Here is a 23,236-nt window from a genome sequence, read left to right as displayed (position 1 = left end):
ATATATATATTGTAGCTGTACTTAGATAATCAAATTATCTGGACTAGACATACTCTAAAATACATCAATCGAAAACAATGTTATAACAAAGACAGTGGCATTATTTAATCAAATAGTCAAAATACACATTATTTCAACCATTATTTAATTAAAATGTATTTTAAAAATCTCAGTGTACAACAGAAATAAGGAATTGATCAGTCTAAACCCACTGGTTTTAGTCATAAGAACGGCAAACTCAAATGACAGACTCATGTTCTCATTCTGCTTTCTGATTGGATAATCGCCTTGACCGTCATGTATAATAGTTTTGTAATAAGAGTAAAAGCTCTGTTTATCTGAAAACACAGAGAAGTCATGTTTGTTAAATGTTAATTACAAATACATTCCCTCAATTCAGATATGCATTTCAAGACAATTCGACATGAGTTAGACATTGCAACATTATAAAACAAATACAGATCATTTATAACTATTATTATTTATATAGATGCACACATACAAATCTGCAATGTAAATGATTCCTTTCATCCGGTGTGTGTTGAGACAAGTCCTGAATGGATCCAGAGTAGACCCAGAGAACCTTTGGCCCCTCTGAGCGGTGTTCATCTGGAACCATCAGGAACCATCAGGAACCATCAGGAACCATCAGGAACCATCAGGTCAGAGTGGTCATTTCAGACTGGGAGAAGTTACCGCCAACACAGCTATCTATGGAGACAGACATGAACAACTCAGTGCTATCTAATAATAATAATAATAATAATAATAATAACAATAATAATAATAACAATAATAATAATAATAATAATAATAATAATAAAATAATAATAATAATAAAATAATAATAATAATACAAATAATAATACAAATAATAGTAATAATAATAATACTAATACAATTTTAAAAATGGACATGAAATACTACACCCTCTATTTAAACTTGCTTTGAGCATTCATGTTGTTAATGGAGACTAAAAGCATGAGTCCAAACGTCTCTCCGGAGGACAGGTTATAATACATCCACTACTGCTCCTCCACAACCTTGTCCCATGTCGTAATGAAACATGGCCTGTCACACGTCCACAGGAGACCGACTCAACACTATTTACAGCTGTGGTTCACACTCACGACTGTGGAGTTACATCCTGGTCCTTTCTGGTACCGTCTTTACACAACCAGAAAAATCAGATAACTGCCTGTACAATATTAAGATTACCCAATAATTAAGAGTGTGTTTAAATATACACAAGAAATCTGATCATCAAAAACCCCTGGTGTCATGTGTCAGTTGATCAATACATTGAGTAATTGTTATTATTGGAAGACAAAGTAGAATTTTAAGATAACACAGAACACCCGAACACCGGCTCCGCGCTCCCGCACCCGCCGCCCCGGAGGTCTGTACCTGGGCGAAGGTGTGGCCCCAGCCCGCCACAGGAGCAGACACGGAGAGCGGGGCACCGGCTCCACCCGGAGAAAAGCAGCCCCATACAACCAAGGTACAGCCCCGTTTCTCTGCTTTCCCGCTCCACAGACGGGAGCGATCTGGTCACAAAACTGGACTCAAATGCGTCTTGATTGGGCTAGAGCAACGCCGGCGTCTAGTATGTGGACTGCCGCTTCTGTCCCAACGTCTTTGTTTTGTTAGTCGTTTCCATTGTTTTGTTTTGTTCCCGCGTCTCTGTGTTGTCTTCTGTCTACATCCCTGTTCCTTAACTTCATCGGACATTACTGCACCGTCCATCACTCATCTCCTCCCTCACTCCTGGACTATCTACTGCCCTAGCCGCCAGCTAACAGCTGGCTTAACACCTGCTGAGGTCCGTCATGGTATCGCGGGGCCTCCCTGCCGTGCAGACAAGGTCTGGGGCAACCAACGCCACTCACTCCACCAGCTTCAACACCCGGTCCACTGCTGCTTTTTCACAACTCTCTGCCCACCATCTTCTAGTTAACCAGCTTCTAGCCACCGCCAACATACTAACTGGATTACTCTCATCTGCTGCTACGTTCCATCTCCTCGTCGGACTATCACTCCCGCGCCTCCAGGCCACCGCTCCACCAACTTCTCGCCTACTCACCTACACCGCTGCTGACCTTCACCTCCTCAACCATAACCACCGTCTCCCAGCTGCTGCTGCCTCTGCAGCTAGCTCAGCTGGGATCCTTCGCCGGCCCCGCTACATCCACAGGGGCTCTGGTCTCTCCCATAACCAACACTCCAACGACGGCTCACCTATCCCCTCACTCTGGACTAGTTTTCGCCCCCCCGTCACCCCCACCTGCCGCACTGCCAACCTCAGCAACCTCCGCCCCCCCACCCCTGCGCCCCCATCCATCTCCGCGCCCCCATCCATCTCCCTTGCACTGCTGAACTGCCGCTCCCTCTCCAACAAATCACCTGTTATATCTGAACTGCTACTGGACAATAACATTGACCTGCTTCTCCTCTGTGAAACATGGCAACAGCCCCTGGACTTCTATGCTCTCAACCAAGCCACTCCCTCCAACTACACTTACACTGCCAAACCCCGCCTCTCCGGGCGTGGGGGAGGTCTTGCTGTTATTCATAAAAAATCTACATCCATCACTGAACTGAACCTCAACCTTCCATCCATCTCATCATTTGAATACCTCGCCTTCTCCCTCCCCAACTCTATCACCGCTATCCTGATCTATCGTCCCCCAAAGCCCCACCCCTCTTTCCTCACTGAATTGTCTGAACTCCTCACCATCGCATCCTCTCTCTCTGCCCGCCTCCTACTCACTGGTGACTTCAACATCCACATTGACTGCCCCAACGCCCCACTGACATCCGACTTCCTCTCTCTCCTGGACTGCTTCCATCTCACCCAACATAGGCAAGGCAAGGCAAGGCAAATTTATTTGTAGAGCACATTTCACACACAAGGCAATTCAAAGTGCTTCACACAGCAGGAAAAATGCATTCAAATCACAAAGACATTACAGAAATACAATAAAATTAACTAAATTAAAAATTATCGATCCAACTGATTTTCTAAACTAATAAAATCACAAACAAAAGAGAAGAGTGCAAAGATAAAAATTAACTACAATAAAATTAACTAAATTAAAAAATATCAATCCAACTGATTTTCTAAACTAATAAAATCACAAACAAAAGAGAAGAGTGCAAAGAAAAAAATCCTTTCAGTCATATGCGCAGCTAAACAAAACTGTTTTTAGCTTAGATTTGAACATTGTCAGAGTAGAAGCCTGTCTCACATCTTCAGGAAGACTGTTCCAGATTTTAGCTGCATAAAACTGAAACGCAGATTCCCCATGTTTTGTCCTGACTCTGGGCACCAGCAGGAGGCCGGTCCCTGAGGTCCTCAGAGTCCGAGATGGTTCATATGGCACTAACATATCCAAGATGTACTTTGGTGCTAGGCCATGGAGAGACTTGTACACAAGCAGAGCTGCTTTAAAGTATATTCTCTGAGCCACAGGGGGCCAGTGCAGAGATCTGAGAACAGGACTAATGTGATCATACTTCCTGGTTCTGGTCAGGACCCGAGCAGCAGCGTTCTGGATGTACTGCAGCTGTTTTACAGCTCGTTTGGAGAGGCCAGTGAGCAGGCCGTTACAGTAGTCTAATCTACTGGAGACAAACGCGTGGATAAGTCTCTCTAAATCTGGTTTTGACAGAATATTTTTGATTTTGGCAATGTTTTTTAGATGGTAAAAAGCTGCTGATGTTATTGATTTGACGTGGCTATTAAAGTTCAAGTCTGAGTCCATTATTACCCCCAGATTTCTAATTTGGTTTGTAGGTTTTAGAGCGAGACTCTGGAGGTGACCGCTAACACTTTCTCTTTGTTTCTGTGGGCCAAAAACGATTATTTCAGTCTTGTCTGAGTTCAGCTGGAGAAAGTTGTTTTGCATCCACACACTGATCTGTTGGATGCAGTGACAGAGTGAATCTACTGGTCCATAGTCACCTGCCGATAAACATAGATCTGAGTGTCGTCTGCATAATTGTGATAGGACACATTTTCACTGCGTATCAACTGACCTAACGGCAGCATGTAGAGGTTGAACAGAAGGGGACCCAGGACTGACCCTTGGGGCACTCCACAGGTCAGGGTCATGTGGTCTGAGACACAGCTACCAATTTCAACAAAGTACTTCCTGTCTTCCAGATAGGACCTTAACCAGTTTAGGGCAGTGCCAGTGATGCCCACCCAGTCCTCTAGTCTCTGTAAGAGGGTCCCATGATCGACAGTGTCAAAAGCAGCACTCAGATCTAACAGAATTAAGACTGAGGCTTTGCCCGTGTCAGTGTTCAGGCGGATGTCATTTGTCACCTTGACAAGAGCAGTCTCAGTGCTGTGATGAGGTCTAAAACCTGACTGAAAAACATCAAATGAGTTGTTTATTAAGAGGAAATCTGTGAGCTGTTGGTAAACAACCTTTTCAAGGACTTTGCCCCAAAATGGTAGATTAGAGATGGGCCGGTAATGACTCAGTACTGCGGCATCAAGACTGCTCTTCTTTAGGAGAGGCTTTATGACCGCAGTTTTCAAAGACATTGGGAATGTTCCAGATTGAAGCGACATGTTAACTATGTGAGTGAATGGTGCTAACAAACTGTTCAGCACAGACTTTAGAAATCTGGTGGGTAACACATCAAGGCAGCATGTAGATGAACTCAGACTGGTGATGATCTCATGGACAGTTTTGTCAGTTACTGGTGCAAAGTGAGTTAGCTCTAAGTGTCTTGGTGGTTTTAGGGTAATTTTTTGCATTGTGGGAAAACTTTGGCAGTGCTGGGGAGGCTTGTATAAAACAATGAAGAGAATGGATGGAGACCGTTTTAGCTCCATTTTAAAGGATACATACTCAAATGATGAAAACACCCCAAAAGACAACCTGCGGGTAATTATTTCATCTCTAAAGACAGCACAGACTCCACCCCCTTTTTTGTTTTCTCAGATGTGTGTTTCAGATTCAAACTTAAAGTTGGGTGGAGCAGATTCTATCAGAACTACATTTCCTGTGTTTTTGTCAAGCCATGTTTCAGTTAAAAACATAAAATCAAGATTATAAAAAGAAATAAAATTATTAATTAAGAGAGATTTGTTACATAAGGATCTGACATTTAGCACAGCAAGTTTCAGACTAGTTTCAGTGAGACTGGGCTTTATCTTTTCACAGGGAATATGAATCACATTTCTCAGATTGGGCCTGACTCGCATTTTGTTTTTCCATCTGTGTGATGATGTGACTACAGAAATAGCACTAGGGGGGGCTCTTTTTACATAGGGCCCCGGGTTGGTTTAATTTTTAATGTGACAATAAGTCCCGGCAACGCTGAGACCCAGTGCATCCTAGCTATGGGAGATACCAGGTGAAAGGCGAGGTTGGATGGGTGGTGGGGCATTTGTAGCCAAGGAGAGTTTGGGACCAGGTGAGAGGCGAGGGGGGATGGGTGGTGGGGCTTTTGTTGGTGTAGTCGGCTTGTGCAGGGAAGACATAGCCCTTGCTATAACATACATATTGACTTCCCCACCCATACCAAAGGCCACACTCTGGACTTAGTCTGTTCCTCTCTCCTACCCATATCTAAGCCCCACCCCCTCCCCTTCCCACTCTCTGATCATCTCTGCATCCTTTTCTCCGCCCCCCTACCCTCGCCCCACAACCCCAAAAAACGCACCATCACCTACCGCAATATCAAGTCAGTCAACCCCCTCACGCTCTCCCAGCTCATATCCTCTGCTTTCCCCCCTGACTTCCCCCCCCCCCCCCCCCCTCTTCCCCCGACGACTATGCTGTCATGCTCAACACCACCCTCTCCGACTCCCTTGACTCCCTAGCCCCCTGGGAAACCTCCTCCGTCTCATACATCAACCCCGCCCCCTGGTACACCCCTGAACTCCGCACCATGAAGCAGACTGGCCGCCAACTCGAACGACTCCTCAAAAGAACCCGCCTCACCGTCCACGCCGAAGCTTTCAAATTACACATCTCCTCCTACCGTGACGCTCTCCAAGCCGCCAAATCTGCCCACCTCTCCACCCTCATCAACAGCTCCCACCGGAGCCCTCGCACCCTGTTCTCCACCGTCAACAAGCTGCTCCAGCCACCGGACATCACTCCACCCTCCTCTCCTGACCTCTGCAACTCTTTCCTCCTTGCCTTCAATGACAAAATTTCCAAAATCAACAGCTCCATGACTGCCGTCTCCATTAACTCCATCACCACCCCCACCCCTGCCCCCCCCCTCTCCCTGACCACCCACCCTTCCCTCCCCTCACCACCTTCTCCTCTGTTAACTCCTCTCATATCATAGACCTCATCACCGCTTCCAAAACCACCACCTGCTCTCTCGACCCCCTCCCAACGACTCTAACCAAGGCCTGCCTCCCTGCTCTCATCCCCCATCTCACCACCCTCTTCAACCAGTCTTTATCCCTCGGCCATGTTCCTTCCATCTACAAACTGGCCTCCATCACCCCCATCCTCAAAAAACCCACCCTAGACTCCGCCAACCTCTCCAACTACCGCCCCATCTCCAACCTGCCGTTCCTCTCAAAAACGCTGGAACGCATCGTCGCCGCCCAACTTCACACCCACCTCCAGTCAAACAACCTCTATGAACCCCTCCAATCTGGCTTCCGCCCACTTCACAGCACTGAAACAGCCCTGGTCAAAGTACTCAACGATCTCCTTACCTCTGCAGACTCCGGGGCCCTCAACATCCTGTTACTACTAGACCTCAGCGCAGCCTTTGACACTATAAACCATTCCATCCTCCTACAAAGGCTGCGCCAACTGGGTGTTGAGGGCTCTGCACTCGACTGGCTCACATCCTACCTCACCAACAGGCAAGAGTTCATTTCCCTCTCCGGTCACTCATCCACCCTCTCCCCAGTAACGCAGGGGGTCCCCCAGGGCTCAGTCCTCGGCCCCCTCCTCTTCATCTGCTACATCTTCCCCCTTGGTCACATCCTCCGCCAACTCAACCTGGACTTTCACTGCTACGCTGACGACACCCAGATATACCTCACCACCAAATCCACCCAAAACCCTCCCCTCAGCCACATCGAAACCTGCATCTCTACAATAAAATCATGGCTCACTCTCAACTTCCTCAAACTGAACAGTGACAAAACAGAGCTCCTCCTCATTGGCACCAAATCCGCTCTCAATAAAACTGGTCCCTTTTCACTCAGCATCGACACCTCGACCATCACCCCCTCTACCCTGGTACGCAATCTCGGTGTCATCATGGACCCCACCCTCTCCTTCACTCCCCATGTCAGCCACATCGTCAAGACCTCATACTTTCACCTCCGCCGCATCGCCAAAATCCGACACTGCCTCACCCTCCCGCTGCTGAATCCCTCATCCATGCCTTCATCTCCTCCCGCCTCGACTACTGCAACTCCCTCCTCACTGGCATCTCCTCCCATTCCCTCCACAGACTCCAAATGGTCCAAAACTCCGCTGCCTGCCTCCTCACCCACACCCGGTCCCGTGAACACATCACTCCCGTTCTCCGCTCTCTCCACTGGCTCCCCATCAAGCAGCGTTTAAACTTTAAAATACTCCTCCTCACCTTCAAAGCTCTTCACCACCTTGCCCACCCTACCTGTCTGACCTCCTCATCCCCCACCGCCCCTCCCGAGGTCTCCGATCCTCCTCCTCTCTCACCCTGACTGCACCAACATCCCGACTCAAAAGTTTTGGCGACAGAGCATTCTCCCGAACAGCACCCCGACTCTGGAACTCCCTCCCCCAACCTGTCCGCCACTCTCCCTCACTCACAACATTCAAATTCCGCCTAAAAACATACCTCTTCACCCAAGCCTATGACCTCCCCTACCCCTAGCCTCCTCTACCCCATTGCCTACTCTTCTACCCCCTGTTACATCCCCATCTTTTTCTCTCTACTTCTTCTGTCTTGTTCATTTTATCTGTATATTAATGTGTATTGTACGTGTTGTCCCCCCCTGTCTGTAAATACCCCCCCTTTTTTTTATATATGTTCAGCGTCTTTGGGTCACTGAAAAGCGCTATATAAATAAAAGTTATTATTATTATTATTATTATTATTATTATTATTATTATTATTATTATTATTATTATTATTATTATTAGTATTATTAGTATTTTTGGTGCGTTAAACCATAGCCAGTGATAACCGTCAACGAACCTTTTGACTTCATCCATAGACATATTTTATTTATAATGCAATTTTAATTTTACAATATCACTTTTACACTAAAAGGCACAGAGAGACACAGCAAAGGGGAACCACAATGCAGTCTCAGTTTGTGAATATCAGAGCAGAGCTGTTTACATCCATGTAACATAATTCATGTAACAAAAATGTCCATTTATTCAGGGGTTATGAAGGTTTAATTTTCCTCTGCACAAAGTTTAACCCTTATTTTAACCCTTATTAAGAAGTCAGCATTTCTCTCATGCGGCTAAACACAATGTCAAATATAAAATAACAGCACTACTTTCTTTCTGATTTCTGTTCACAAAAAAACAACCTGAGTTTCCAGGCATGTGGAGCTTGAAGGTAACGCGTGTCGAAGCGTGTACCGCATGTGTGATATTTGCCTGTAATAGACTGGGTTCTTATTATCAACATACTCCACCAGGCACTGACTTGTGATTCAATTAGTTGCTCCTATTTGTCACACAAAGATTCATTCTGAGGCGCTCTGGTTTAGCTCATCCCCCTCGTGTTCACCAAACGCTTGCTGGAAAATACAATATGGAGGCTTCTCTTGCCCTGGTTATTCTCCCACAATAGATTTTCTCCATTAATTTGATGTGCATGTCAGTTAATTAAAATATAAGGAATGCAAATGTTGTTTCGTTTCATTTTGATGTTTTTTTCCATATATATGTGGGGGGAAAAGAAAAAAAAAAAGAGACCAAAGAGACCTAAAAATCAGCCCTTAAAGAGGCACCAACACACCAAACTTTACAAACTTGTAGTGAACAAGATTGTGACAGCTCATACAAAAAGATGGGTTGATATCTAATTCTAAGCCTGATTTAGTCAATTCACTAAAAAACGAGGCAAAATTAGAATTTTTACACACATTTTCAGAGCTAGTTTATACGGTATCCAAAATCTTCCATGTAATTCTTTTGGGAATTTGATATATCAGCAAAACGAAGCAAGACATTTAAACCTGGCTCTATCCCTTTTTCAAATGTATACGTCTCAGCAATTTAGCAGTTAGTTTTTACTCATATTGTATTGTGTTGTATTGTATTCAAACACTGAAATATGAATAAACAATTGTCTTCCCTTTATATAAGTAATATATAGAAAATGATTCACATGCATTTAAGTGATGTTCCTGTTCTGCAGTGTCTTCCCTTAACATTTGATCTAAAATCTACATAAACTATTGATTGTACAGATTATTCCCATGTATCGGTTTCATTCAGGGCATAATATATATATATGACTTACCATTTGTACGTCTCTAAGTCCAAACATGCCCCATTACCCCCTTCCATCCACAACAGTAAACACATTCAGAGTTGACAGGGCTTTTAGGAGAAACACGTCCAAATACAATTTCCTCATAATGGCTTCATCCTCACAGCAACAGAAGTGCTCCATTTATGTACTGTTTTTCTTACACACTGATGGACTAATGAGATGTGTCCACGTCACTTTGGCTTGGCTTTTGTTCGAGAGGAAGAACGGGGAAAGTAAATCCACGTGCAGATGTTCAGTGGACAGTGGTTTGTGTGGGAATTTGGGCCAAAGAACTAAAGCACCAGCTAATTATGTACAAAACACTCATTTCACCTCTAACTACAACAATCCTGAGTGATGCAATAACTAGTGTTGTCACGACAGTCAAACTCAATTTTGATACTAAGGGATGGGCTTGACACACACAATAAACTGTCACTATCAACACAAAATAATAGTACTTTCTTTATGTTATGCTGTGGTCAAATCTGGTTCCGTTCATGTGATTTATTTTCTAGAATTGATTCTTGCTTAAATTAGCATCTATGATCTTTGATTTAGTATTGATTAGTATCAATTGTATACTTTTGACAACCTGTAACTGCCTTTATTCCTATGTCTCTTTATATTTCAGATAAGTTATGCTAATGACGTTATGTTCACACCTTTAGACACTCTCCCAGGATCTTGGAGGTTTGGTTAGTTTGACGCGAACATTGTATTAAAGGTACACTGTGTACTTTTCTGGTGGAGGGTCTGAAACCTGCTTGTGTCAAAGGAGATGTGATGGCTTTGTCTGCACTACAGCGTTAAACATGGCTATCTCTATGGAGACAAGCCACCAGGCTAAATTACAAGTCAGATCTGTGGAGAAATGAGCCCTCTCACAGCATTAAGTTTCTGTGTTAAATTGAATGAATGCAAGATATGTAAAAAAAATGTTATTCATGTAATATTCCAGATAACATCTCCATGGAGACAGGAAGGTGGCACATCCTCCACTAGAAAAATGTTACACAGTGAACTTTTAAATTCAAGGATTGCCAGATGAATAATTTGTTTCCAGTGATAAGAGTTTGCACCAAAAATGTAAAAATAATGTTAAAAACCTGAACTGTAATTAAACTGTTGTTGTTATTTTACTCCAGGCCAGATCAAGGCTTTCAAACGATCTGATTGGCCCGTGGCCCAAAATTATATTTTTCCTCTTGTTTATTGGTTTAGTCCTGGTTTAGTCCTGGTTTAGTTCTTGTTTAAATCTGCAGTAGAGCTGGTTTTGATATTGCTTTAGACCTGGTTTAATTCTATGTTAGTTCTGGTTCAGGACTGGATTGGTGATTTAGCAGAACAAGGTGCTTTTTGTACTTTATTTTCACAAAAATCTAAAATAGCCGCTTTGATATGATTATTGTAAACAGATCAAGTGTTGAAGATATTTGGTGCGACCATGAATTGTGTCAAAATGGGTGATGCATTGTACACAAAAGCCCTCTTAAAAAAATCTGCCCCTCAAGAAAATGTTTTGGAGGCGCTCTGCTTTACACGCTGCTTATTTCGTTTCTCAATTGCGGTAAAATAAAAGGATGCCATTTCAGTCAGATACCTCAGCGTTCCTTTTCTCGGCGGTGCCTTACCGGTGCGCACGCTGGAGTTGTCAGAGGTGAGCAGGAAGCAGGTGGTCTCTAGTTTGTTTTTGTCCCGGGTTCTTGAGGAGCGCAGGGACCACTTCTCAATTGGGGACAACGGCTGGGTCAGGCTGCAGCCCTCCTCCTCTGAAGGGGCCAGCGCATCGCCGTTCTGTATGGAACCTACAGGAAAGAGTCAAAGCTTTTACTGCGTCCCATGAGAGCACAGACAAAACCATACAGGTGATTTTTCTTTTCTGTAGCAAGATTAAATGTGATGGAGACGTTATGGAGAATAATTGAATCCTGGCCTGTTATTGATAAAATGGGAGTCATATGTCAGGTTTATACACGCAGCACTTCTGTCACTGTCACACTCGGGGCACTCGAATAAAACATGATAAACGTCGACTAAAAGACACACAGTTGTGTTCATGGTTGATGGGTTTCCTGCTGCTGTTGCTATACTCCAGTTTTCTCTTATAATTATTATTCAGGATCAGTCAGATTGCAATTCTTAACAGAAACATTTGTTTTTGTCATCACCCGAGTTAAGCTATATGTCTCATACATTAACTATACAACATATTTCATATAATAATTAAATGTTAATAAGTGCCACAAAAACAAAGGGAAGGTTTTGATTAGTGATGGTGTTTCATATTATCAAACTTATAGACAATTTCATACTGCTAAAAACTGACAAAGCGTAATCATGTTTATATGTACAAAAACACTTTAAGGGTTGTTTTTTTATTGAATAGATTAGAAAATATGTATTATTTTAGACAAGCAGGAGCAAAAAAAAAGATAAACTGCAGTTAAATGAATATGCTCTAGATTATAATGCCATACTGTGGAACATTAACAACAATAACAATAACATGCTTTAAGCCATTGTTTAGTTTATAGAACTTGAATTTACACTGCACATATTTTCACATATAAAGAGCCTTGTTCAGATACTGGAGTTAAAACATGGAACCATGTCAAGCCCTCACGAGTGTTTGAGTGCCCCTCTCATCTGAGTGTGGTGGGAGATATTTAGGAAAATGTTATAATTGTTTTTTTGGAGATAATCAAAACTAGAATATCAATTACAATGAGTATAGATGTGTAGTGTAATCTCCCAAACAAGAGTATAAAGTGATTGTTCAGCACTTTTTTAGTTAATTTTCCTGATGCATTGCAAAATTATCATTTGAATATAATTTTTGAGATACTCAAAAAGATGTTTTGCCCACCCCTCTCACCTGAGCGGGTCCTTCTGCTCTCGTCTGTCGCCAGAGGACAGGTGTCGGTCTGGGTGGTGTCTCTGTTGGTGTCCGGGTTCGGGTTGTGCTTGTTTTTCTGCCTCGGAAGCTTCTGTTTGGCCATCGCCAGCGAGTAGTACATGCCAAAGTTGTTGACGATAACCGGGACGGGCATGGCGATGGTGAGCACCCCGGACAGAGCGCACAGAGCCCCCACGATCATGCCCTGCCACGTCTCCGGGTACATGTCTCCGTACCCCAGTGTCGTCATAGTAACCACTGCCCACCAGAAGCTGATGGGGATGTTTTTAAAATTTGTGTGGTGGTGTCCAGTGGGGTCATTTGGGTGGGCGCCGATACGTTCTGCGTAATAGATCATTGTAGCAAAAATCAGCACGCCAAGAGCCAAAAATATGACAAGGAGGAGAAACTCATTGATGCTGGCTCTTAGAGTATGTCCAAGTACGCGAAGCCCGACAAAGTGACGCGTCAACTTGAAAATCCGCAAAATACGGACAAATCTGACAACTCTGAGAAAACCCAAGATGTCATTTGCCATCTTTGAGGACAGCCCTGAGAGAACCATTTCAAGATAGAACGGCAAAATGGCCACAAAGTCAATGATGTTGAGGGTTTTTTTGACAAAGAGCAGTTTGTTGGGGCAGAAAATGATCCGAACAAGGAACTCGAAGGTGAACCACACGACGCACACGCCCTCCACCACAGTCAGGGCCGGGTTGGTGATGACTTCATGGCGCTCCACCTCCACTGTCACGTTGTCTCGGACCACCTGCTCCGTGATGGTCTTGATTTCAATGAAGGCTTGGTGGGTCTCCAGGCAAAAGGTTGTGATGGAAACCAGAATGAAAAGGAGCGAGGTCAAGGCCACAACCTGCAGAGGACAGACAGAGCAAAGTGTAAGAAAAGGCTGAAGAAGACTAGGAAGATACAGTGTTTGTGTGAATCCTATCCTCTAACCTACAACACAACCTTTGTTGAGTATAGCATAACATTTTTGTTCAGTTACATGTTTTTTCTCCACAGTTCTGACCTGTCAGCTACAGATACGTAGGTTTAAGTCTGAACTGTTCAATGGAAAGCAATTATATCTCCATGGAGAGAAGGAGGCGGCAAACCCTCAACCAGAAACATTACATAAGCCACGTTTTGCCTGGCGCCCCAGGCCTGTTCACTTTAGATCGCTTTGCAACGGTTCTGTTTATGGTGAAGTGAAGTCTCAAAGCTCAGGCTCTGGCTCGCAGAGGACGTGAGCAGCTGACGTCACTCAAACGTAACATGTTTTTTAAATAAATAAAACCTAAATTGTACCTGAATTATACTTTTTCTTCATAACGATGCATAATGGACTGCAGATATATTGCCTATTTTTGGTATTGACTCAAGGGCTGTGCGTCGCTAAAGAGGAAATAGCAGATACTATCGTGCGTTAGCCATGTTTTGTCTGCCGTCTCAACAAATTAATTATCATCACTGAAAATGTTGAGTTTTTCACCAAATCACGTTTCACAAGAAAGGATTCTTTTCTGTTTGAATTTGCTTTTTGCCATCTGGTTTTGGCCTGAGTGTGCATGTGTTCTCTCTTATTCAAGCATCTCACGCTAAAGCGTTCCAAAAGCCAAAAGCAAGCCAGACCACTCGCAGTCCTCTTTGATTCACTTAAAGGAATTATGGAGGATTTTTTGGCGTCAAATCTGAGTCTCATTTCCTTGTGGCGTGGACAGCCGGGTAGTTCATTCACATGTCAATCATAGGACGCACCTACTGCACACCTGCAGCCTCGTTCCCCGGATAGTAGCACGTTTCCCTGGCTGCGCATGTGTGGTTGATGTGCCGGTGTGTGTTTAGAGAGTTCCTTCAGTGTAAAGTACAAAATGACGACAGCGAAAGACTGAGTTCGAGCTCAGAAGAGACGAGAGATGTGATGCGATCTGTCGCGCTGATAAACAAACGCACGTGTAGCAGTCGGGCTGTTGTGTGCTTCCGCACAGGGGTCAGTGCGCGCATGCGCACTTTTTAAAAAGGGACAAACAGTCGCTTGAGTTCTCAAATCGGCGAAAAATCCTCTATTATTCCTTTCAATGGTTCACTTAAGATAGTGGAGATACTTTTGGACTGTCCCAATATGAATCTGTTGAAACATGACAATGTGAACCTAAAGCTCTTTTTCTATTAGCTTGGCTTTGGACAGAGCAGATTTCTCGCAGGATGGACTTAAGAATTTAACACTTATGTCAAAGTGTAGGCTAGTTCAAAGTATAAGATTAATTTCAAGGGAACTTCAAAAACTACTTTACTTGTATGTATACAATTTTTCAAACGCATTCCAAAACGAACAATTGACTACCTGTGCTTTTATTTCTACGCATCAACGCCACTGCAGAACAGTGTAGTCTCTAATGATGCTGTTACATATCCAGACCTTAACAGGGCAGACACTTTTTAAACAAAACTAGTCGCTGACTCTGAGAAACGTGCAAAAGTTGATTCAATCACCAATTTTGGCCACACTGATTTAATCCCATTTCAAATTCAATGTAAGACGCGTTACAGTAGCTCTTCATTGTAGCTCAGTTGTTGGTCTGTATCTAAAATACCCCCAGGCTGGTGGAAACCTTTAGCAGAAAATATCAGAGAGCCACCAAAGAGTCATGCACTAGGACAGGACTCCCGTTTTAAATGCTACCGTTTCCCTGGGTTAACTGTCATCATTCGCCTCCTGACTTGACAGATAATTAAATGCTTTTACATGCAATTTGAGGAGAAGTAATTGAAGTCCTTGCATCTTTTTTCACTTCGTTTTAAAAGCTTTTGGTTCACAGGAGAGCCATAACAATATTCTTGGAAAACAACAGCGCAATTTCAAACCAATTACACCCTTGAACAGCACCTTGAATCATGCTGGGAGAAGACGTGCCCCCATAAAGGCAAAAAGAAGACATCTATATCCAGCAGGAGCGTCCATAATAGTAACACATACAATTTATACATAACCACCACTGTATGTTCAAAAGGGCATCAGTGTACTCACAATCTAATGATAATTTAGTTTTTCCACTAAAAAATGCAATGTTGATTATAAATAAATGTGATATGGTTTTGCTTTGCATATATTTTAAGAGAATTACTTAAACTGTGGAAAACATGACATAATATATTAATTCAATATAGATTTATTTTATTTTATTTATCGATTTTTTGGCATGTTGCAGACTATACCACTGCTTTCATTGGTCTTGGTATTGCTATAGCTAATTGCAAATGCATTGTAATAAGAGGTTTTGTGTATTCCTCACTGTGTAAACATTTTAGATGGAATGAGCTGTCAGATCAGGTCAAAAATATGTGTCTGCGTGACCCGAACGGCAGACGGACAACAGCCTGTACATCATGTGCTAATCATGCGTGCTATTGTTTACTGAAGTCTAATTGTTGGGCCTTTGTGATGTTCCAGCTGGTTAAACATGAGCTGGGTTTTTTTGTGAACTCATATATCACTCAGTTGAATTAAAGTTAGAAAAAAATAATTACAGTAAATGAGGTAATGACCTAAAATAATAATAATAATAATAATAATAATAATACAAATAATAATACAAACATAAATAAATAAATACAATCAAAACAAAATAATAATGAATAATAAAAATAATAGTAATAAGTTATTAGGGATTTTCCCACTGAGCAAACAAGTGTACTCCGTGTTGGTCTCAGCAGACTGACAGTTTCCATGAGACTGTTGAGTAGCACAGTCCCATCAGGGAAAAGGCGCTCACTCCAGAGGACCCCAAAGACTTAGGACACACCACACGAGTCCTGCATCTGCGCCATATGACATTTATGTGGGTGTTTACGGTCTGAAATGATGGGCACCTGCGGTCAGTGCTCGTCAAAATGACTGGAAAAACCTTGAAAAACGTTAACCCTCAGACAGTGGAATCAGCTTCCAGACAAATCTGAATTTATTATCTGTAGATCTTAATAATTAAATTATGGTTTAAGTGACAGTGTTTGAGAAGTGTTCATGAGTCCAACGGCAGAGTGAAAGAAACTGTTCTTATGGCGGGAGGTTCTGGTCCGGATGGACCATAGCCTCCTGCCTGAGGGGAGTGGCCTCCTGCCTGAGGGGAGTGGCCTCCTGTCTGAGGGGAGTGGCCTCCTGTCTGAGGGGAGTGGCCTCCTGCCTGAGGGGAGTGGCCTCCTGTCTGAGGGGAGTGGCCTCCTGTCTGAGGGGAGTGGCCTCCTGTCTGAGGGGAGTGGCCTCCTGCCTGAGGGGAGTGGCCTCCTACCTGAGGGGGGTGGCCTCCTGCCTGAGGGGAGTGGCCTCCTGCCTGAGGGGAGTGGCCTCCTGCCTGAGGGGAGTGGCCTCCTGTCTGAGGGGAGTGGCCTCCTGCCTGAGGGGAGTGGCCTCCTACCTGAGGGGGGTGGCCTCCTGCCTGAGGGGAGTGGCCTCCTGCCTGAGGGGAGTGGCCTCCTGCCTGAGGGGAGTGGCCTCCTGCCTGAGGGGAGTGGCCTCCTACCTGAGGGGGGTGGCCTCCTGCCTGAGGGGAGTGGCCTCCTGCCTGAGGGGAGTGGCCTCCTGTCTGAGGGGAGTGGCCTCCTGCCTCAAATAGTCCATGTCCAGGGTGAGAAAGGTCGGCTGTGATCTGACCTGTTCGTCCCAGAGCCCTGGAGACGTACAGGTCCTGCAGAGATGAAGTCTGCAGCCAGCAGAGCGCTCAATGCGCCGTAGTCTCTGTTTGTCCCTGGCTGTGGCTCCAGTGTACCATGAGGTGATGGAGGAGGTGAGGATGGACTCTATGATGGCCGTGTAGAACTGCACCATCATTTTTCCTCAACATAATTCAAGCTAAATTGAACTTGAAAATGTCACTATAAAAATTAGCACATCATTCAGTATTTGTGTGACCAGTGTGTACTGCGTTGTGTAGACTTTATGTTTGTGGTGCTTAGAGTAGCCACGGGACACAGTTGAACTTTTGGAGGCACCACAAAGATCTGGTCAACATAAAAACAGCAAAATCAACATGTGTCGTCCCGAGAGACGACAATGGAGTTAGCACCCATCAATTATGTTCACAACAATATGCAATACAACATCAGAGCACAATATAAACTTAAATAAAACAATATATTATAAACAGTGACAAATAAAGACAAAATAATATCAAAAGGACACTTTGATTTGCAAAAAGGGAAGAGGAAGTAAAAGACCCTCAAATTTATACAAGTGCACTAAGGGACACACACGAAGAAGTAAAAGGCAGAAGCGACTGGAGGACCAAGACACGACAGTAAATCAAACACCAGGTATGTTCAACACAAAAATAAACAAAAGGACAATTTTGTGTAATTGAAATACAGTAATACTATTTCACGATAATGTGAATATAATGATTGGTCACCTATTTCCATTAGAAATGGAAAAAAATCTGAAGAATAAATATCAACTTGATAGACTTAACACCAACAGCTTTCACTGCACTGACTTTAGGATCCGAATTATTGTAAGTGATGGAAACAAGAAAGACAACAGAAAATATGGAGCTTGACTATTAAACTACAAATAATAGAGGTAATTCCTCCTCACAACAGAACCAAAAACGACATCAAAATCTAGATTACTAAAGTAAGGATGTGCGTAAAAGTAAAATGGATAAGCATGAAGATAAGATTTGATCAAAATATTATGACTAAACAGTCCGTTTACAATCTTCTTCAAACGATAGACTTTGGAGCACTAGAAAAGCCTTAGAAAAGAGTCGATGTAATCTCTCATTCCTGGAATGGCCCATGGCAGAAAAGGTTGCAAAGATCGTCAACTGGACAACTACTTTTGAAACATTTTCTATCAAGAAAAGCTACAATATTTCTTGTGCGACTCAAATATTTTCAATATTGGCACCAATTATTGTCCCATCTTTCAATGCTAAAATCAAAACGGTGACTCATGCTGTTAATACAGAGAAGTGGTGCAGCATTGCATGATGGGAGACAAAACCATGACAATGTAGTTGATGCAAACGCAAAGTTTTATTCACCTGCTCTGATAGGAACTCATTTTCACTCTGACATTTGTTTCACACATCCTCATATGGTATTATTAACAATGAAATATTTATTAAGATGATTTGATCATTCAAACACCTTTACACAGCCTTTTTCAAAACTTAAATGACCCAGATGTACAGAAGATACATACAGCTGTAACATAACACTCTAATGTTGTCATGAGACTAAAATGTCACACTCTATTTTGGAATTAGAAAAGGCCTTGTGTCCTTGTGTCCTTGTGTCCTTGTGTCCTTGATGCCAGTTTGGATACCACCATGATATTGATTGATTCATAATAGTTTCTTTAAAATGATCATGTGGTCTCTAAGTTTCAGAACTTGTTTAAATGATTAATCTAGTTTAAATACTACTTTTAGTCTTGATAAGTAACCGGGCATTAATTTGACTATTATTTATCTTTCTTTTTTGTCAACCCTATGATACACACACTCAAGAATACATTTACTACATTGCTCAAGCCAACTGTTTTTTCTCTCTCATAAACATCTGCAAACTCTCATCTGTGCACAGACCTCTTAATGTAGACAATCTGGCAGCGAGGCAACAATCTAATCTGAGCAGAAATCTCACAGAAACAGACCTAATCACAGCGGATCACATCTCTGTTTGTGCTCATTCACTCCTGATTCAGAGTGTCCTGATGAAGCGTGAGAAATCAAATGTGTTTCAATCCAACACTGAGGTGTCAGATCTGCTCCAACAGCGTTCACATCCACTTTCTGCCTTTGGACTCAATGAAAAAAGGATAAATTAAGGCTAAGCTTTATAATCCACCAACTAGTCGACCAATCTTTAAAATGTTAATCATTTTAAGTATTGTATTGTAAGAAACTATATAAAGGAAAAAACAAACAGGATTAACTACTCAAACTGTAGCCTCTGCCATGTGTGACACTCTGTGCCTGTTCTACTGCCCAGATGGCTCTGTAGGCAATGAGAAAATATACATTTACATGTCCCAAGTCAACGGACCAAAAATATATTTTTAAGGACTACCCTAATCCATGATCTGAAATCTACCCAATAATATAATTAATTACTCAACTTAAATTATTTACTAATTGCTGAGGAAGTTAAGCCTGGATAAAGATAGTTGCTCAGATTCTCACACCTCCACTTCCTTCATAACTGAGACACATTGATTGTGGAGGTGGGAGCGGCGTCTGTGGGGAAGACAGAGGTTTTAATTGGTCGTGGCTGAGAACAGTTGAAGCCCATTAGCACAGCAGTGATTAATTACAGTGGGCTCACAAATTAATGAAATGTTGCATTAGGAGATAATGGAGGGGCACTACGACAGGACGGGCGCACGACAGAACGGGAGCACGACAGAACGGGCACGCGACAGGACGGGTGCACCTCAGGACGGGCGCACAACAGAATGGGGAACTTTTACCGTTTTAGTTTTAGATCTTTTTATTCACTGGTATTCACTTGTATTCACTTAAGATTCTGCTGTGGACAGGATTTGGCCCTGTTTTAGTCCTGGTTTCGCCTTGGCCTTGTCCGTGTGTGGTCCTGGGTTTAGTTTTGTTTAGTCCCAATAATAATGTGGTGTTTGTGAATGCACCCCAAAACTCTGCTTTAATGTCTAAACCATTTAAAACCTGAATGCAACTTGTGTCCCTGTGAAATAAGTCTGTGTTCCCTTTCTTTCTAAACCATTTCCTTTTAGTCAGAATCCTGTCACATTATCACATTACACAATCACAGAGCAAACCAAGGGCCTGTGTGCAAAGTCAGAGACAGAGGGAAGGTGTCCCACTCCGAGCCTCTCTGCAAACACACAGCAGGGAAAGACCAATCATTTCATTCGCAAACTATAGCTAAAGCTGTAAATAATGCCAAAATATCAAGTTGTTTTTTTTACTTTTTGCATCTGCATTTCTCTCCTTGTTGATATGGGTTACAAGAGTCAGCATACTACCATTTACCATCAGGGTTTTACTGCAGAGAAAAGCACGTACGCTCTGTATTGTCATTTATACCCTTGATTTTCAACCTGGGAAACACGAATAATTCCAATTAGGGTTAACGAATTTATTTAATGTAATAAATTGGCTTTTTTGGAGTGACCTGAGCAAACCTTTGAACCAGAAAAGGCGCCAAAACAACCAACGTTGCGACACAAGTGCTAAATAGTGACACAAACATTATTCACGCCTTTTTCTAATACATGCGTTCGCGGTGACGTTATACAGCCGGGACTTCCCCATAGCGGGCATTTTAAAAGGGGCACGCGATATTAAAAAAAACAACACGACTGCATTCTTTTTCTACGGCATAATGAGCTACGAATACTTTGATTCTTTAAACGATAACGGCAAACTAAGGTACACGACAAAGCTATAATTTCAGTCAGTCAACAGAGCAATGTCGTAACAGAACGCAGCAGGTTTTTGGCATTTTGGCCTCTTAATTCCTGGATTTCGTATGTAGTCGACGTGCTGTTGTGCCCCTTTCAAAATGGCGGACTCGGTTGCCACTGCACAAGTTCCCGGATGTGCGAACGCATAATATATTGGAGTGATTTGATAACAGTGGATAATGTTTTAGTGGACAATGTGCCACGCCGCGACCGCAACTGCGACAAAAACACTTCTCGATACCACACAAAGTTTAGCTCCAGTACAAATATGGCCGACAGCAAGAGCAGGTCTTTGGCGGCAGCTGTGACTCAGAGATGTCAGCTGCTCTACCATCTGGACCATCCGCTTAAATAAACATTTCGACATCCCTTTCACCCAGCTACAGAAACCAGAGCTACTCTCCAGTTTTTTTTCCCCAACTAAATGTATATTTATATTTTTGCACAAATGAATGCCTGGAGCCCTTTCCACAGCGCTCAGTGATACCCGATACCAGCTCTTTCAGACGGATGTTCCCTCCTTTGTAACTGCATTTGTTGCACGGCCATTACACACTCTGCAGATTATGTCCCCTGAACGTAGTGAGGGCACGGTTATTTCTGCAACACTGTGTATCATCTTCCGGCAAATCAACTGTAGATAAGTGCAGATGTCACAGGATCAAATTTGGTGAGTAAGAAACATCACAGTTTTACGATAATTATTCACACCGTGGACAAAGTCTTTCGTCCACATTGTCTTTAAGATTATCATCCCTCTGTGACACAAAAAGCACTTGACATTTGGGTGTTTACTTACTTTACTATGATGAAACTTATTTTTGAATATGAATTTGACACTATCTTTTTTTTTAGTTCTTATGATTATACCTGAGATCTGAAACGTCAGGATTAAGAATCAATAAATTCATCTTGACATCCCAATACTCAAGTGGGAAATCTACAGTTGTTTTTCTAGCAATAGTTTGTAATAGTAAAGTAGGTAAATTATATAATTGCTCTCTTTGTAATGTATTGATTGTGATCAGATTTGATTAAGATTCATCTTCAGCCTAGTGGTTAAACACTTAAACACTGTGGTGAACAAAAGTACTCAGAGCTAACATGTCCAGACCTTCATTGGTATAAATATAAAACACAGTGGTACTTTAACGCTGACTTCATGCTTCCCAGCTCCGAGCCTTTTACTGTGACTGACGGCTGCAGTGTTTTAAGGGCATTTGAGAGCAAACACTGGACATGTGTGGGTGCACTTGTCATTGCAATTCCATTGTGAAACTGCTTTTTCACTTTTGTCTGCTGCATATTTGAACCCAAACTGAATACACTGCTCTTTTGGCAAACTGAACGACCAAGAGAGATGTGCATGTACATCTTTCATGAAGACAAAGCTATAGGTGATACAGAGCATTAACGGTCTATAGTATGTTGTTCAAGAAGACATCTCCTTTAGAGGCCATTAGAGAAATGGTTCATGACTAAATGTATGCTACTCATGCCAACACATCAATAATAAATGGAATGTATTTCTATGAGGGTTGATGCTGGTCGCCTTAAGGATGGCGAAAAGTTGTAAAAGATTTTCAGATGTTCAGTAAATGTCTTTGCACTTGTCTCGTGATCCATTGACTCCAGCACTGGGACCTGACAGTTTGTATAAAAAGATATGGAAACTCTCCGTGTGCAAAGCAGATAATAATGCTTTGTGGTGCAGACTCACTTTTGCAGCCCGGGATGTGTAGGGGTCATCGAAGAGGGCCCAGATCTTTGGCTGCCAGTGGCGCCAGCAGTGGCGCCCACAGCTCCTGGACCGGTCTGGACAGTCCTCAATGCCGAACCTGCGGGGCCCATCCCGGTCTTCTTCAGAGTCCTCCGGCTCTGGAGGTTCAAACATCTCCAGCGCCTCCTCTGCGTCCCGGTGCTGGCGGTACGTCATCCAGCAGCACGGCTCCACGTCTGTCTCATCAATCCCCCAAAATGCAAGTTCCTCCTCGAACAGCGGCCCGCACACATCCGCCGGACAGTGCAGTTTCCCGGTGCGGTAATAGTTCAGAACATACGCGAAAATGCCGGGATGTCTGTCAAAGAAGAGCTCGGAGTTTGTCGGCGGCGCTGCTGCGGGGGCATGTTCAGAGTCCGGGTCAGGGTCAGCGAGGAAGGCCAGCCGCGTGCCCGGCAGCGTCCGGAGCGTCCTCTTGTACGTCTCGTGCCGCGTGCCACCCACGTTGATGATGATTTTCTCCGAGTCCTCCACGCATTTCATCTCCTCCTTTAAACATGACTTTGATGGAGGTTTGTTGCCGGACTTGCGGCCTCGGTAAGAAGACACACACACGGAGCTGATCATCTCTGCACCAGGATCTGGACTGGGACTAAGGGTCAGGACTGGACTGACCGCACAGAGTCTGCGAGCC

General features: G+C 43.3%; 1 protein-coding gene across 2 annotated transcripts; it reads right to left on the bottom strand.

Moving 5' to 3' along the window:
• kcnc4 (potassium voltage-gated channel, Shaw-related subfamily, member 4) lies at positions 1–23,169 on the bottom strand. 2 transcript variants are annotated; one of them, XM_072450068.1, is made up of 4 exons: positions 22,543–23,169; positions 12,353–13,253; positions 11,118–11,291; positions 1–711 (listed from the first exon to the last, which is right to left on the bottom strand). In XM_072450068.1, exons 1-4 carry the CDS (start codon positions 23,167–23,169, stop codon positions 659–661), a joined length of 1,755 nt encoding a protein of 584 aa, XP_072306169.1. In that variant the 3' UTR covers positions 1–658. The 2 variants fall into 2 exon arrangements, with proteins under 2 accessions (XP_072306169.1, XP_072306170.1); XM_072450069.1 differs by having other exon boundaries at positions 12,362–13,253.
• Positions 23,170–23,236: the final 67 nt, after the last annotated feature.

Source organism: Eucyclogobius newberryi, unplaced genomic scaffold (assembly GCF_026437365.1).
Source record: "Eucyclogobius newberryi isolate DKJ021-1_F unplaced genomic scaffold, fEucNew1.0.hap1 SCAF_17, whole genome shotgun sequence".
Lineage (NCBI taxonomy): Eukaryota > Metazoa > Chordata > Actinopteri > Gobiiformes > Gobiidae > Eucyclogobius > Eucyclogobius newberryi.
Note: the sequence above shows the minus strand (reverse complement) of the source record. Positions and strands in the feature narration are given on the sequence as shown.

What these genes read in the sequence shown, in the direction of transcription:
- kcnc4 (XM_072450068.1), bottom strand. Translation starts at nt 23,169, where the DNA reads ATGATCAGCTCCGTGTGTGTGTCTTCTTACCGAGGCCGCAAGTCCGGC. An exon ending in GACCCGCTCAGGTGAGAGGG is followed by an intron (nt 11,292 to 12,352) that starts GTGGGCAAAACA and finishes TCTTTCCTGTAG; the next exon opens with GTTCCATACAGAACGGCGAT. An exon ending in CAACTCCAGCGTGCGCACCG is followed by an intron (nt 712 to 11,117) that starts GTAAGGCACCGC and finishes CTGTCTCCATAG; the next exon opens with ATAGCTGTGTTGGCGGTAAC.